This window comes from Uloborus diversus, chromosome 5 (genome assembly GCF_026930045.1).
Source record: "Uloborus diversus isolate 005 chromosome 5, Udiv.v.3.1, whole genome shotgun sequence".
In the NCBI taxonomy this organism is placed as follows: domain Eukaryota; kingdom Metazoa; phylum Arthropoda; class Arachnida; order Araneae; family Uloboridae; genus Uloborus; species Uloborus diversus.
Window position 1 is genome coordinate 168,670,032 of NC_072735.1, and position 17,664 is coordinate 168,687,695.

The 17,664-nt window shown below is 33.2% G+C and overlaps 1 protein-coding gene across 1 annotated transcript in view; it reads left to right on the forward strand.

Moving 5' to 3' along the window:
• Positions 1-17,664, forward strand: part of LOC129221899 (ETS domain-containing protein Elk-3-like) — a 180,774-nt gene that overhangs the window by 97,069 nt on the left and 66,041 nt on the right. The window contains exon 2 of the mRNA XM_054856273.1: positions 10,292-10,350. Within this exon, the coding sequence (XP_054712248.1) occupies positions 10,292-10,350 (59 nt within the window). The remainder of the gene's footprint in view (positions 1-10,291; positions 10,351-17,664) is intronic.

Below are 17,664 nucleotides of genomic sequence, written 5' to 3' on the forward strand. Positions count from 1 at the left end.
CATTTTCGTAAAAAAATATCACCCCTCCCCTCTTTCTTCTTCTTTTTTTTTTACAAATGAAAGTTGATGAGGAGTTTTGCAGAGAGAAAAGTTGGAATTGTAGGTTCCCTCCCGTCAACAAAAGGTCTCAGAATTGAATTTTTCCAGGGCACCCTGCCAGCGGACTCGTGACAAAATGCCGTCTCGCGTCGCCAAATAAATTGTGACAAAACGAGGTCCGGAAGCAGAGAGAGAGAGAGAAGGGGGGCTCCACAAAAGAAGAGGACTGGAACAAAAGTGCCGAGCGATGAACATTGCCTCAATTACGTGCGCCTGTGCGGGGGTGTCTATTAATTTCCATTTCATCGCCGAGGTACAAATTGCTTTTCGGTCGTTGGGAATCATCGTTAACGCCTCTTCCGTGATTGGCCAGTTTCGAAAATTGTCCACTTCCGGACATTAGGGGCGAATTAAGGACGCCGCGTCCTTCCACGGTCCTTCCGTTGCGCCATCTTCATAAAAGATGGATCCTTGTTGTGTAGTCTATGCTCCCGGGGTGGGGGAGGAGAAAAAGAAAAAAAAAAAGAGGGCAGAGAGCTCCCATTCTGGCCAAATCTTGTTGTCGGGCGCAGACACAAATGACCCGTGATTTGCTAAAGAGGTTCTTTTTGTCCCTACACTGCGAATGGCGTGAAAAAAGTGCAGGCGCCTTTTTGCCTAATTTTTTCTCTTCGCCCCACAGCGACGCTGATTAACGACCCAAGAAGAGGACGTCTTCTCAACAATCGGAGATTTTTATCACTTTCCTCGGAAAACTGCCCCAGAGGTGGCGGTGTGGTGCCAAAAGCTTTTTAGTTTCAATCGAATCTTTTTTATCTGTGCGATGATTATTTTATAGCTCGGAGGTTATTTTCTAGAGAATCAGAGTGGATGATAAACGCCAGGGGGAGCCTGCTACCTCAGTTTCCAGAGATAATGCGTTTATTTCTTGCACGATTGTTAGCATTCAGCATTAGCTCCTTTTATTCACTGCCGCACAAAGGTGTGTCCGAATCCGTGGCGCCAGCAGACCTTTTATATGACGGTTTATATTTCTTGCAGGAGAGATTTTGTGATAATCAAATAAACTAACTATTGTTTATGATGCAAAAGCTTTTTTTTTTCCTGCTGTTACCTAAACATCCTGATTAACAACTAATGAAGATTTTTAACATAATAGATGTTAAAGTTTAACTTTTTTCTTTCGCCCGTTCCAACTTTGAAAATTTTAAATAAAGTATTTACAAGTGATCGTCTTAAATTAAAAGTTTTAAAAAACCCCGACCGAGTCGCAAATGCAGAATCAAGGGGGAAAATTGGGGATCCGGACAAAACGTCCAAATCCAAAACGTCCACGGACATAACGTCCAGGTCCAAAACGTCCGAGAGACAAAATGTCCGAAGGACAGAACGTCCGACGGACATAACGTCCAGCGGACATAACGTCCAACAGACATAATGTCCGACGGACAAAAGGTCCAAGGACAGAACGTCCACATTTTTGGACAGCTAGGACATAACGTCCAGTTTTCTGAGCAGGCTGGACAAATCGTCCGGATTTTAAAGTTTTTCCTTTGTCTCAACTAATTTTGTTGAATATATTTGTGTTTGTGTGGTTGTGTGAGAACACTCTCGATCAACTCTCCTATCGAACATTTTTTTTTTTTTTTCAAAATCGGTCCTAGATTGCCACAGACAGACACAAAGATACGTCAAACTTATTACCCCTTTCTTTTGTGTGTCGGGGGTTAAAAATTAAATAACAAAACAAATGAATTTTACCGTGAGTAGTGCCAATATAGTGTTTTCCCTAGACGAAAAAAGGGGCTGGGTGCTTCCAGATGAAAGGGCACTATAATTCAATGAAAAGGACACTTTTGAATGGAATTTTTGTTGTAGAAAGGGAGCTTTTTTCCTTTTATGTATACTACATAAAGACAACATCACAAGTATTTCTCAATAGTATTTTTTTAACAGTTATTACAGTGGCGTTACTACGGGGGAGCGGGGGGGGGGGCGGTCCGCCCCTGGTGTCACCCGCGTGGGGGGAGTGACACCCAAAGTGGGATTGTAAGTTTTTGAAAAATATGAAGCTAAAATAAATTTTTAAGACTACAAATTTGAAAATTTTCCGGAGAGCAACCTCCCGTACCCACATTTTTATTTGTTTTTGTACATTAACCCACTTAAAGTTTCGTTCTAACACAAATGTAGTTGTTTCCTGAAAATTGAACGATTTTCATGTTTTCAAATATTTTTTTTTTCTTTTGCTTTTGCAGGGGGATTGGTTGACACCAAAAATTACCGCCCCGGGTGCCACCCTTGCTAAGTACGCCACTGGTTATTATTGTAATTATATTTAAAATAATTACTAAGAATTTATTTAATGTTTAATTTAGAGGATTATATAAAACACACAGAAAATTCGGATTTATATTCAAATTATATTATAAGGTAAACGCGGAAAATACGTTTTAAGGCAAAAAAAAAAAAAAAAGAAGAAGAAAATTCTTGCCTTTTTCGTGAGTTTTGTCAAAACTTTAAAGGGGCAAGGAGGGTGCATTCAGAAATGCAAAAAAATGGGCAGGGCGCCTTAACATTGAAGGGGCAGGGCACAGCATCCTTCCAAAAAAAGCCTAGGGGGAAACACTTTTATGATATGTGATCTGTAATTCTTAATCAGTTGCTGGCTAATTTGCAATTTGAAATTTATTAATTACTATGCAAATTGATGCTCTCATTTCTATCAGGGACGCTCGACTACCTTTTCCCTATAGCGTGCGAACCTAGACAAATATTCTGATAGTTTGAGGCAACAATGTGGGTATTTATGTATAAGGATGGTGCGCCAAATAAGGTCATGTAGACAAATAAGGTCAATCTCCCATTTTTCTATGAAGGAAAGAGAAATTTTCTAGATCGTGACTTTATCGTCATCAAAAAGCCTCACTGATAATAAAGCATCATCAACAGGCAAAAGTTTAGCAACAGTCATTGCAAAAAAATCTTGATGAAATTTCTTGATCTACAGTATATTTTTCCCTTCATGGTTCACTGTAGTACACTGAAACCTGTGTAAATTGACCACTTGCGGTGCAGTACTTTGGTGGTCAACTTATAAAGGGGGTAATGTTTTTTTTTCTGGACATTTCTTGCACCATGTATTCATTTTTCAACTAATTGACACTTACTCTTTCTGTTCAATTCACTATAATTGTTTAACATTACTTCGAAACAAAAATTTAAAATGTTATTCAAATATTTTTAGAGAATTTTCCCAGAATGACGTATAATGAGTCATGCAAATTTAAAATTTCAGTAAATTGATCAAAAAAAAAAACTTATATCTTATTGTTTATGAAAAGTTACTTATTTGATATTAATAGTTCATTAATGTCCTATAAAAATTCATAGCTATTCAAAAACAACAAATTTTTCGCTTTATTTTTTTCTCATACACATTTATAACCATGACGATCTATTTTTCAACAAAATAATTCCTTTTTGAAGTTTGGCGCACTTATTAGACACTAGTTTTAGAATTTCCATATGTGTCAGCTAATTTTCTCTCGATTTCTCTCATTTCAATTAATTTTAATATTTCATACTTTTTATCAATCTCAAGTTCAACTAACTTTCTTTTTGAAACTCTTTTATGTAAAACTATAACACAAAGAACAACAAGATAGACTCTCATAGTTCAAAAAGGCAATTGAAAATGAAAATGTCCTATGTCTTAATCCCTTGCACCAGAAATACTGCAATGCAAGTAACTTTACTCTTGAGCATAATTCCAGTGTTGCCACAAAATATCAGAACGGGGAAAAAATACTTTGTACTTTTCTACTGACGCATGTTTTCATTGAACAGATAGTGCAAAAGGCAATCTCAAACAGAACAACGAAAGAAAAACAAGTTTGAAGAAAATAAGTGTTCTTAGTAGTTTTCCCATGTGGTTAAACTCATAAGTAGGTTTAGTTATGCTGCTGTTTTATTTAGTTGGTAAAATGCTTGTCTGGCATTGAAAATATTCTTGGAAAGCTATAAAATAAATAATAATATAAAATAATTTGCTACATTATGTTTTAAAAAATAAACCAAGTGGTCAACTTACAAAGGGTTTTTTTACAATACTACAAACCAAATTTGGTGTACATTAGTGGTCAAGATAGACAGGTGATCAAGATAGAGAGGTGGTCAAGTTACAGAGGTTTTCCTTCATTACATAAGGTAGGGTAAATTCCGTTCCTGACAAAAGCGGTCAACATAGACAGGTGGTCAACTTACAAAGGTGGTCAACTTTACAGGTTTTACTGTAGTACAAAAAGTTCTAGAAAGCAAATTTTTGCTATCAACGAATTACCATTACAATTCTTGCCTTATAGCTGAATACTGTAAACTACTCATATTATTATTACTTCTTACGCATTTATAATTCCTACCTTTGTTTGTTCTTTTTTGATGACAAAAATTTATCAATAAATTTTGATTATTTCTTCTTTGCTTAAATAAATCGTTCAAGTGTACTTCAAATAGATATTGATTGTGATTTTCGTGTCCGCATTAAAATGCACAACTTCTCATGACATTCCTCGTAAAAGTCATCAACTAATATTTCTTCAGCGTATGTGCTAAAACCTGAATTATACGCTAAAAAATCATTAAACATGCGTGCATGATGCACTAAAAATGTCTAAAATGTGCACTAATAATTAAAACATATGCACTAATTTTTTTTTAATGCATAGAGAGAAGTTGTCACATTCACATCTGAATCAAAAAAATGATTGCCCTTTCTATTTTTATTTTATTTTTAAGGTGATAAATTTTTGCTAAAACAATTATTCTCTTAGAATATATTTACATATTTTTTCTGTATGAATTATTAAGTGTTTAAAATTAATTACTTTTAATGCAACAGTTTAATTTATTTTTATTTATACTTTGATTCATTTATTATTTTTACTATAATCACGCTATTTTAACATTTTAAATAATATTATTGTTTGGAGGGAAATTAAACGCCATATTTTTTTGCATCCCCCCCCCTTAATTTGTTTATGAAGAATAAATCCGTAAAATTCTTTTAACTTTATCATTATGAATATTAATTTTATTAAAATTATTTATATTATTTTCATTAAAACATTCATCAATCAAATATAGATTTTGGAATGTACACGAATGCGCTTTAAAAAACGGCTACATTTTTTCAAGGGGAAAAAAATGACATAAAAAAAAAGATAAGAAATATCCGTATTTTAATGTTTTTCCGAAACATTCCGGTTTTCATTATCTCCTCCAACCCATACGAATATAAAAAGAGAAAAAAGAGAGAACCAATAAAAGACCACCTCGGGGCCTCAAACACCTGTCCACAAGTAAAAGCGGCCTTCTATATTACGCATTTGTTGTATATTCCTTTGCCTTTCCGATTTTACTGATCCACCTCCTAGAGGCCCCGCATCATTGTTTTCGGGTCATTAGCGGCTCTCTTTGTAATTAGGAAGAAAATAGGCATCCCCAGGTGTCCGGAGGGGGGTGGAGGGAGACGTTCGAAATCACCTTGTTCTCAGAGAAGAATACAGGACCCTGTGGCATCGCCGGAACATTCTGCAAATCATTCTGTCGGGACATGGAAAAAGGCAAATGCTCACAGGTTGTTGTCCAAGCTTGAAGGACAATGGGACACAATTTCCGAAGCGTTGAAATGTATTTTTTTAGACTTTTATTTTGTTTTTTATTACTTAAAAGTACTCAGGGGTGTGGGTTGGAATGATGCCCCGGGAGGGACAAGATGGATATCCAATGGGATAGGTTTCGTTGCAAAATTTGCACTGTTTTTTTTTCCTCGCTTAGTTAGTTTAGTGATTTCAGGTTCACAGCCATGACCATTTCTGTCAGTGGCTGAGTAGAAATCTTCTAATTCTTTAATTCTCATAGTAGTTGTTCATCTCAAGATTCAAGCAAAAAAGTGGATTTAATTATGTTCTTCTTCCCGGGTTTAAGGTATTTGTTTTATTGAACTCATTATCTACGTATTTGGTTAAAAAAAATATTGTGTTAAATATGAAGTTGTTTTAACATTTTGCGGAAACAATTAAGGTGCAAAACATCACCTTATAGCTCATTACTTTTTCTTTTGCTGTTAATGCTACAAAACGTTGGTTTGCTTATTAATTGAATAAAATGAAAACTTTTAACTTAATTTAAGGCTTACATTAATCACCGGGCGCTTTTTTTTTTTTTTTTTTTTTTTTTGAAACTGCAGAGGAATTCTAATGTCAGCCCTAACGTCATCAAGGTGAATATTTATTTACATTTTGACTTAATAACGGACACAAAAAAAGTTTGTTAATGATAAAATGAAAAATTGCGTAAGTTTGAAAAAGGAAAAAATAAAAAATAAATCCATTTTCTGCAAACAATTATTGTGGTTACAAAATTTCATTTGAGGTTGATTAATATTTATCTCCTTGTGTACAAAATTGTTTTGTTCATATTTATCATATTAAAACTTGTCATTAATTTCGAAGAAAAATATTCATTTGTTTCGTGTTGCGTACTGAAACTGTACCAACCACCTAAGTCGTTAATTAGTTAGTCAAAATATTGTGGTTTCGACAAAAATGACTTGTCAAGGTAGTAAGTACTGTGTACTGAAAAATTAAATTGCTCATCAGCCTACAGGTATAACAGGGGAGAAAGAGAAGAGGGTGTGGTGTAATCCAGGTTTTTTTTTTTCATTTCTATTTTGCGGCAATGCAAAATGCAAATGCTTCTTTAAAATGCATTAAAGAAATATTGTACTATATTCTTTTTTTATATATTTCAGTACGATGATGTGATTTTATTTTTTAGCTTGGAAAAAAAATGTGGGGCAAATATTATTTCTAGGAGCGTGTGTTATGCCTTTGCATAATACAATAATATATATTTCAAAAAAAAAAAAAAAAAAAAATATTATTTGTTGTAAATTAACATTGCTATAACCAGGGTTCGCCGATATATATCGGTCGATATATATCCCGCCGATATATATCGGTCGATATATATCCGATATTTGTTTTGAAAATATCACGATATTTTGATATTTTCGATATTTATTTTTTCAACTACAGTATTTTCAATACAAAAAAGTATATTAATCATAGTAATATTGTTAATTTGTTATCAAAAATAACGGAAAAGTTATGTACTATATTTTTATGATATATTAATACATCATCAATATAACAAAGTAATATAATCTTTCTTTATCACTTGTATTTTATATTCAAAAAATTATTAGTAATATAACAATTTTAATTCATATTAAAAGTGATTAAATATTAAACATTGCTCAGAAAAAAGGAAAATATCTTATGACTGTGCACCGACTAATACATATTATTTATTTCTGAATCATATAACTGTAAAAGTAACTAACAGAAGAAAAATGAGTGAAACAGCTAATGCTAAATTAACTTCATTAAAATTGATAGAAATGTAAAATGAAATATTAGATGTAAATAATGAAAGAAACCTCAATTTTAAGTCTACATATTGTAATTATAATATAAGGAAATAAAGAGTGATTTGAGGATGCATTTACTATTTAGACTTTATTTTGTGCTAACGGAAAATATTGGATATATATCAAAATATCCGATATATATCAACATATCGGGTGTTTTCGATATTTTCAAAAATATCATGATATTTTCGAACCCTGGCTATAACGTTACCACTCACGGTGTCCCCTCCCCCCCCCCCCTCCAGTTTCGCCGACACGAAATTTCCTTTCCCCTCAATTTTTCAGTTTCTATCCTACCTTTTGGCACATTTAAGGGTGGGGGGGATTTTAAATGTCGGCGAAACTGGGGGTAAACCGTAACTCATTGATCAGGGGAAAAAAGAAGAAGGAAAAAAAGGATTGCATTTCTTGGAGCTCTGTAGTTAATAATACAAATGGTGTGTACTTTTGGATGAAAGGGAATCTGGGGGGGGGGGGGACTGCGTTACAAAAGGTTAATCATTATATTCATTTACCACACAAAAGTGAACTTTTTATTGCAGTTGTGAAGAGTTTGTATGCTATTGCATTTTTCAGAATACACGAGAAAGCAATTTTCTACAAGAGTAATCAGTAAAAACTTTTTGAGTGACTCTTTTAAGAGAATTTTGTGCATATCTAATCGCGCTTATTTTTTTCGTTTTGTTAATTAGAAGTCTTTTAACATACGTCTGTCTGCTAGATAAATTACTTAAAATCAATATTTAACCAAATCAGTGTTCTGTTACTATATTATGAATTAAAAGGAATAGCTGACAAATAATTATTAAGAGAATATTTAATTTTTTGAATTACAATCATAGGTCCTATTTTGAGTCTCAAAAGTGAACGCTTTTCAAAACTAATAATCGTAAAAATGATCCTATTAAAGTGCAAAATATTTAGTAAAAATAGTACTAGTTAATCATAATACCTTAATAATTTTCTACAAGAGCAAGCAGTAAAAACTTTTTGAGTGACTCTTAAGAGAATTTTGTGCATATCTAATCGTGATTATTTTTTCGGTTTTGTATCTATTGTTTTGTTAATTAGAAGTCTTTTAACTTAAGTCTGTCTCCTAGATAAATTACTTCAAATCTTCTATTTAACCAAATCAGAGTTCTGTTACTATATTATGAACTAGTGGTACCCGCACGGCTTTGCCCGTAATAGAAAATTAAAAGGTCTTTTGGTTCGTTGGTTCGTCTGTATATTTACATATAATGTATGGTGAATTTTCTCGCCAATTGGCTTGGTTACGGTTTCACGTAATGATAATTTCGTTTTTTTCTCGTCCATCTTATGAGAATTTTGTTCTTAAAATTGGAATAGAAAAAGAACAAAATCGAATTTTCGAAAAATTGCTTCGAGGTGCACACCCCCCATGCTACAAACTAACTTTGTGCCAAATTTCATGAAAATCGGCGGAACGGCCTAGGCGCTATGCGCGTCACAGAGATCCTGACAGACAGAGATCCTGACAGACTTTCAGCTTTATTATTAGTGAAAGATTAAAAAGAATAGCTGACAAATAATTATTAAGAAAATATTTAATTTTTTTGAAATACAATCATAGGTCCTGTTTTGAATCTCAAAAGCGAACGCTTTTCAAAACTAATGATCGTAAAAATGAACCTGTTAAAGTGCAAAATATTTAGTAAAAATAGTACTAGTTAATCATAATACCTTAATTTCTTTTCTATAAAATTTACCGTGAACCTAATCTTGCCGCGAGAACAATTATGTGGCTTTTATAAATGCTTTGTAATATTGAAGAAAAAGCGACGATTGATGTTTACATTCTAAGAAAAACGAGCGAAAATTGAACTAGAAGATACTATAATCATGGTCTATAAGTTGGGATCCCATGGTTAGTTAAAATAATAATAATAATTGTAACTCCAATTTTTAATGGCGTTCCCTTTCACTTAGCACGAAAAATGAAATTGAAACTTAGATTTAATGTCTCAATTGAAACTGAAAAGCAGTTTTTCCTTCTCTTTTTGTTTTCTTTCGACAATGTCTATCTTGTACAATTTTTATTATTGAATCTTTAAATAATTACAAAAATAAATCTATGAAAAATAATGAAGACAATCCAAAGGTATTAATCGGTACTTTTTAACTTACATTCTATACAAGTGAGAAAAAGAAATGTATCGAAAACAAAATTTTAACCTAATTTTATAAAATTGGATCGTTTATAACAACCATTAATATCAAATGAGAATTATTTACAAAGTTTAGTTATTTTACTCAAATTTCTCGCATCAATCCATATCATGATTGTCTAATTGTGACAATGCATAAATGTATGCGTGCGTGCGTGCGCATAAAAAAACTTAAATTTTCATAATTAACCGCAACTCTTGCCTAAATAATACATTTAAAAAATCGTTTTGCACTTGATACATTAACACTTCAACTAACAGGTTATGTTAACAGTGCGATACCAACCTTAAGCCAGGGCTAAGGTAGAACTACATGCAATATACCGACAGCCCATTTATCATGCCCAGAGACTGCAGTTTCGTCTGGATGTCATAACCGAACTGTAGGTATATTGCAAGTAACAGGTATATTGTTCTTTATTTTTGAAGTGAAAGCCATGACTGTTTTCACACATGCCACTTTTCTCCATCTCTTTAGTAAGTTTTTTTTTTTTTTCTTTTTCTAAACAGCTGCTATTACAATTTTTTGAGTCAAGTGACTCACAATTGTTTTCTTTGGTTCTTACAGATCAACCATCCCCTGGACTTCAATGAAATTCGGCTATTTTCGGCCTATGGAACACGCAGGTGAGTTCAGTTAAAATTGCATAGTAAATTATTATATTTGTTCTAATAATTTGCAGTGTAAAACGATTTTTTTTTTCGTTACGTTCAACAAGACTCATTTTACATTGTAACTCGTTTGCCTATTCTATGCAAAATAGTAAATGATTGAAGTCGTATGATGTTTGGACAGAAAAATAGGGAGTTTTTAAGCATTTAAAAATTTTATTTTTATAGTTAAAATTTTGAAACGTTCACTGTAGATTTGTGAGAAACATTTTGATTTGGGAGTGTTGATTTCTATCAAAGTAAATTTAATCATCAGAAATATACGTTGGTCGTGATCACTAATAAGTGATTAACTATTAACTATTGCTAGCATATTATTTTTTACTTTTTTTTTTTTTTTGTCTCAAAGTAAAAGGAAACTCATAGTTACTAAAATTAAGTGCATTTAAAGAAAGTGGAAGTACAAATATAAAAAATAGGAGGTTAAAGCAAAATAGAAAAAAAAAATGGTGTGTGTGCTCATGTGCGCGCGTCAAGGGCGTAGTTGAGGGAAGGGGAAGGGAACGAAGGGGCCCGAGTCCCTCCCGAAATAAATTCTAAAGTAGGGGAATGTGGAGCAAAGTGAAATAGTTAAGATAACTGAGCTTTTTCAAAATGAACCTATTGGAAATTTGTTTTGAAAATTACAGTACATGAAGAAAGAACATTCTATTTTATAATAAAACTTGCATTAAAACAGTATTTTTATTTTTCACAGTAAATTTGTGCCTTCCAAATATAGTGAAAAGTTTTCACTTTTTTTTTAATGGAGCAAAGTGAAAAATAAAATATTTTTCTATTGAAATATTTTGTACTCGATCATAAATAAAATAAATAAATAATCAAATGAATCAGTAAATAAAAGGTTTAGTGAATAAATGAGAAAATACTGAAACAATAAACGGAAAATTGAGTAATTATATGAATTAGTGCATGAAGAAAAATAAATGCATGAGTAAAAGAGTAAATGAATAAGAAAACAATGAATAAATAAGTGAATTACTAAATGAAGGAATGTAAATGAATGAATTAATAAATGAATACGCAAGTAATTTAGTAAATGATTGAGTGAGTAAACAAAATAAACTATTTCACTTTGCCTCGTCCACTTATAGCCTCGCATGTACTCCACCAATTGTACAAAATATTTAAAATGCAAATGAGCTTAATATTAACTAAATAAATAGTTCTCCGAATATTAGAAGGTCTAGATTAATATTTAAAATGTTAATACCAAGAATTTTATCATTTTATAATAACAAAAATAATGTTTGACAAATAACAAAATATTACAATATGAGTATCAATTTTTGAAAATTGCCTGTATTTATCTTATGCTTTAATCTTCGGATTTTTTTTTTTTTTTCCTGACTGGAATTGATTACACGTGATACTATATCGTTAAAGTATTACCAGATAAGTGGCGTAAAAGCAGAGTAAATATTTCACTCTTTCAGTTTGCCCCACATTCCCCTACTTAATTGCGAAAAGGATTTTAAGATATTCAAACTAAACTTCGGAAAGTTTTTCGTTTTTTGGCTTGGTCCTTCCCCAAATAAATACCTATACACGCTTCTGACGAGCATTAGAAGTTATTCCTAGTAAACTCATACATATATTTTTTATGATTTGAATTTGGATGAAATTTAAGTTATGATTTGAGTGTTTTTTTTTTTTTTTTGCATGCAACGGAAGTTGCGCGCCATATACGACACCGTGAAGTTGGTTTTTAACCAAAGTTCGTAAATAACGAAAAATAAACGTTCAAACGTAATGTTTCATTTAGTCGTCCGATTTAATTTTTGCCTTCATAACCCAAAAAGTCAAAAAGGAAAATTTTTCAGACACCTGGAAAAGTCAGAGAAATTTTAAATTCCTTAGGAATGGATGAAAAGTATTTTAATTTTTAAACAGGGATTTTTTTAAAAAATATTTGTATTTTAGATAAACAATATCTATTGCCTAGTATAAGATGTTTTATGTTATACAATACATATATATCATAAAAATTGGACTTTGGAGCTATTTTCTTTCTTTCTTCTTTTTTTTTCCCTTCTCTATAGAGGGGGGGGGGTCTCCTTTGTGACTATTATATTTAAATGCTGTAAATTATGAAAACATAAATTTAAAAAAGTGAAATAAAGTAATATTAATTTTGTATCTTTTTTAATGATGTTTTTTTTAAAAACGTATCAAGAGTTCCATCCAACAATCCTGAAAAAAATTAGGTTATCTATATGGAAAAATCAAGGAAGTTGAAGACTTCTTGGCAATAACAAGTATAAAACTAAATTGTTACTGATTAACAAGCGCTCATAATACAAATATCAAAAATTGAAAGAAACGTTATATTTAAAACAATTTAATTAGAGCATGGAGTGGTAGCTTTGCAATTTAAGAAAAAATGGCCACTTGGATGAACCAAGCACCTGTGAGAGTGGTGAAAAATGTCTCCAAAGCGTGAATGTGCATACGTTTCATTTGTATATTTTACGTGCAAATTAAATTAAACTAGTTTTTTTTTTTTTTTTTTAATCTAAGATGCAGAAATTTGTCATTTCAATGCAAAAAAAAACGCCGAAAGAAATAAAACTTAAAAAATAAAATAAATAAAAATGTACTCAGCTAAGGTTTTATGACATCTGGTTGGTGAAAATTTTCCAATTTTTATACGAAGTAAAGAAACAATTCTTATGAAAACATGCTAGAAAAAATATCAATCTATTTAATGTGTTGTGCATTATACTGATTCGTGTTTTTTTGCAAAAAATCTAAGCTCAAGCTGAAGTGAATTAATGCTGCCACAAATTATTGGCATGTTATTCTATTCGTTATGAAACTATTTGCCAACTGGAATTCCATGAAAATTAACATTAGCTTCAAGCACATAAAAAAATGAACAAAAAAGTAAATAAAGCACTGAACAGCTCATTTAAATGCAAAATTGTTTACGTGAAGTCAACCAAAGTAAACCATCCACAACAATATTTGCAAAAGAATATTGAATGAGAATTTTAAAACGACTTTCTTTACTTGCATGAATGATTCTATTCAATGTGTTGAGCCGGTTGCTTTATTTTCACTTACTGAGTGTTTTTTTTCTTTCTGTAATCTGTTATACAGTCGAACTTGCTTATAACGAGCACGAAGGCACCGCGATATTTGCTCGATATAGCCGAGTGCTCGTAAAAAACGGGTTCGTGGAAAATAAATCATAAATATTTAAATATGCTTGCTTTGTTATTTTCAACACGCGACACACAAAGCAAGTTATAAGTTTGACGCGTCTGTGTATTTGTGTGTCTGTCTGTGGCACTCTAGCACCTAAACGGAAGGATCGATTTTGAAAAAATAAAAAAAATAAAAACAAAAACTAACAAAATTATTAATTTGAATTTTTGGCATCTTGAATTCAAATTATGTTTTTCGCAATCACGAGCGTGTGTGTGTGTGGCTGCGCGTGTGTGTGAGTGTATGTATGCATGTGTGTGAGTGTTGTGTATGCAGTGCTGTGCGTGTAGGCGTTCGTGTGTGTGTGTATGTAGGCATGTGTGTTTGTGTCTGTGTGCAGGCATGAGTGTGTGTATGTGTGTGAGTAGGAGTGTGTGTATGTGTAGGTGTGTGTATGTATGCGTGTGTGTAGGATATGGACGCAACCTGGACACGATTTTCGCAAGAGGAGCAGCAACGTGAGGTCGGTCGACGCTACGGTGGTCTGGCAGAGGGTGCTAACGGGAAAATAAAATCAGCGTAACGCCAAAAACAGTCGAATGAGAACAAGAAGCAATCGTGATTGCTCAAAAAAAAAGTTCGAAACGAGAGTTGATCGAGAGTGCTCTTAGCTAGGTTGCATCTTTGGGTGACATTAATTAAGGAAGATATTAATTTTTTTTTTTTTTTTTTTTTTTTTTTTTGCGATTTTTGCACTGAAAACATACTTTAGGGGAGTCAGTATCCCCTATACCGTTGTTGTTAATTTGCACAGGTTCGTGTACCTTTTTCTGAAAATCTATTATGGATACTGTTATGAAATTTTTTCTGCACCTTAAGTAGACTCTTTTCTCTATACTGAAGTAAAATTTTACAGCAAGAACGCTTTTTTTAAAAATTCTTATGTGTAAGTCACTGTACTTTTTTTCAAAAAATGCCATTTTGCAACGCGAAATCAGCTCTATTTTTCGAATATGAGAAAAAGTTTACTTCAGTATATGCAATTAGATATATTGAATAGCTGGTAAACTTTCTAAACCTAACGCAATTTAATTTCTGAGAAAAAGGAACATTTAGTTTCAAAAATACCATTTCGAGATATTGCTATTTAAAGAGTAAAATTATACCTCATCAAAATAGGTTCACATTTTTCAAAGCTTATTTTAAATTACTTCTAACGTGAGCACGAACAAGAAGTTTGTATCATTAAAAAGGTATTGAAATGGAGTTTCAAAATATGTAAAATCAAAAAATCGAATTTTTGAAAAGTATTTAGGGTACTGACTCCCCTTAAAAACTTTACAATTCAATACCAAAATAAAGAGCACGGCAGGATACTCAAATTTAATGCCGGAAGATTTCAACGATTGAGACTATTGTCAGTTTACTTTTTCAACTTAATTTTTTTGAGCCAAAGACTGGAAACCAATGTTTTTTTTTACTTTGTCGATGTTTCCTCAATGAAGCGATTATTTGGTGATCGAGCTAAAATCTCAATTACCAAAGTAATATCTCCTTTATTGCTGATGCAAATGAGAGGAGAATGACACTGTGTCACTAAAACAGTTCACGGGTGCCATCGGAAATGCATAAATTGTTTACGATATCGTCTCTCCTTAAATGGATAGAGACCTTATTATCTGGTCCCATGGAACGCATTTGCAAGTATTCGACGTGCTTCGCTGCAGACATAAACATTCGCAAAAAAGCTTCAATGAGGCGGTATTTTTCAGTTTTCGGTTTCCTGCGGACAACCCCCCATTTCCTTCAATCAACTCCTAAAACCAGGCATGGCCGAATTTCGGAATCGATCGGCAAGTGCGATATGGGCCATCTTGGCTTTGGGAAAATGACGACACGCTGGACTGGTTAACTCCGCTTTTTCTCTCTCTCTCGAAAAAAAGAAGACTAAAAGTCCTTGGCTTGGGTCGTTGTCGGCGGAAGTAGTTTTGGGCCAAAAATGACGATTCGGTGGATGCTTGAGTGCCGCTGCAGAAGATGATTTTGGGAAAAAAGACGATCGGAAACGCGCCTTTCCTCCCCGATTAGGCACACTCGCGTGCGCACGACGGTCACCCCCTTCTGATCGGATGGAATGCCTTCGAACCTTCACTTTCGAACGTTTTGATGGGCTTCTTCGACGTCGATGGGTCGATCGCCCCCGGGCTGGCATTCGCGTGCCCATGCTTCTGTTCGTTCGATCTGCAGAAATGAGCAGGAAGTAGATATCTGTGATCACACGGCTATAAACAACAACGGCAATCGCTTCCTAAACAGCTATTGAACAGAATTTACTTGCTTTCTGCGATGCGATTCCCAAATTGGTTTCAACATCGGGAAAAAATACCTTACCAAAGCACATGAGCCGTGAACTGATTCAATGTGCACTTATTAAGAACACGTATTACACAAATAATTCAACAAAATTAGTTGAGAGAAAGGAAAAGCTTTAAAATCCGGACGTTTTGTCCAGCCTGCTCAGAAAACTGGACGTTATATCTTAACTGTCCGAAAATGTGGACTTTCTGTCCGTGGACCTTTTGTCCATCGGACCTTATGTCCCCTGGACGTTCTGTCCGGCTCCCAGTTTAACCAGTTTTAGATGGGACCCTGAAGACAGCTCTGAGTTTTTGAACCAGACCAGAAACCAAGCAATCCCTGGTCCAGCACCGCCAGAGGCATCGTTTCACTTGGAGGACTTTGTGACCACGAGCATATTTAATGTCCCCCAGGAACCATTAATGAAGATGATCGATCTTCGACCGGTTAGGATCAAACCCGGGATCCTCCGATCGCAAGTCCAATGCCTTATCGATCAGACCATCACGGCCCTAATTCAATGTACAGTAGTCTCACGGTATATTGTCTGATCCTCAATGATCGGCGAATTTTCAAGATGCAGAAATTCGTCGGCGTCCATGTCGTATGATTATGTAGCATGTTAAAGAACACTTGAATGCCTATTTGGCTTAGATACTCTCGGCTATATTAAATCCCTAGTGTAATTTCGCATCGTAAGACTCCGAGTGTCTACATCTAATTTTATCAGCAAATGAACACAAAGCATAATTTTATTTTCAGTCATTCATATCGTTAAAAATAGTTAGCATTTGGTACCGTGATAGTAAAAGCATTTTCATTGATACAAGTAATTATTTTTAAAAAGAAAGGTGGAGAAATGTTTAAGTTTGTTAGGAGTTTAATTGAAAAATTGCTCAGTAATGAACCAGTTTAACTAGCAAACAAGCATAATTTTCTTGCCAGTTATCTTGTGAACGTTTGTTTTAAATTCAATTTCCACTGATGCTTTTCTTAATCTTACTTTTGTTTAATCTTACTTTTTACCTCTTCACTGCATTGTTTTAAGGCGTTTTCTTTCAAAGATCCTTTTTCATTCTTCTCCCCCTTTTAGTATTCTTTTAATACTACTTTCACTTTCCCGTCAAAATAAAAAGCAAAAATAATAATAATTATTATTATTATTATAATAAAGACATGAAAGATGGCTTAATGCATCGTAAAAATGACGCAAAGAACAAAAATAAATCAAACATAAATTTAATAAATGTTACTAGAGAAATTCGGACTCAAATTCGCCCCGTCTGACACTTTGTGTTCTTATTTTTAATTGCCCACTCATGCTCATGCCCCCTCCCAGAGCTGCACCATCACATTGTCATTGTTATTAATATTATTAATCAGACAATACTTAATCATGAGTAATTGATTGGTTCAATATGAAATACTGGAAAATTACTGCAAGACCGGAAATAATATGCAAATTTGTAAAATGTAAAATTGAAAAATGTGTGCTTTTGATCGATATCTTTCAGTGTTATAGCTTCAAATTCGTGCAGCAATATTAAAAGAAGAATATTATCTCCTTTCCGCAAACATTAAAGCCTAATATCTTCGAAAAAAAGGAGCATCAAGTGCTGGGAAATGGAACAATTGATTTCACTTTTGTCTACATGTAGATAAGAGCGGATGCGATTGTTCCACATTTCCCTCTTTTTGCCAGTTTCATTGTTCGCCATTTTCTTTTCCTTTCAATTTTTGCAATACTTTTTCGTCTACATT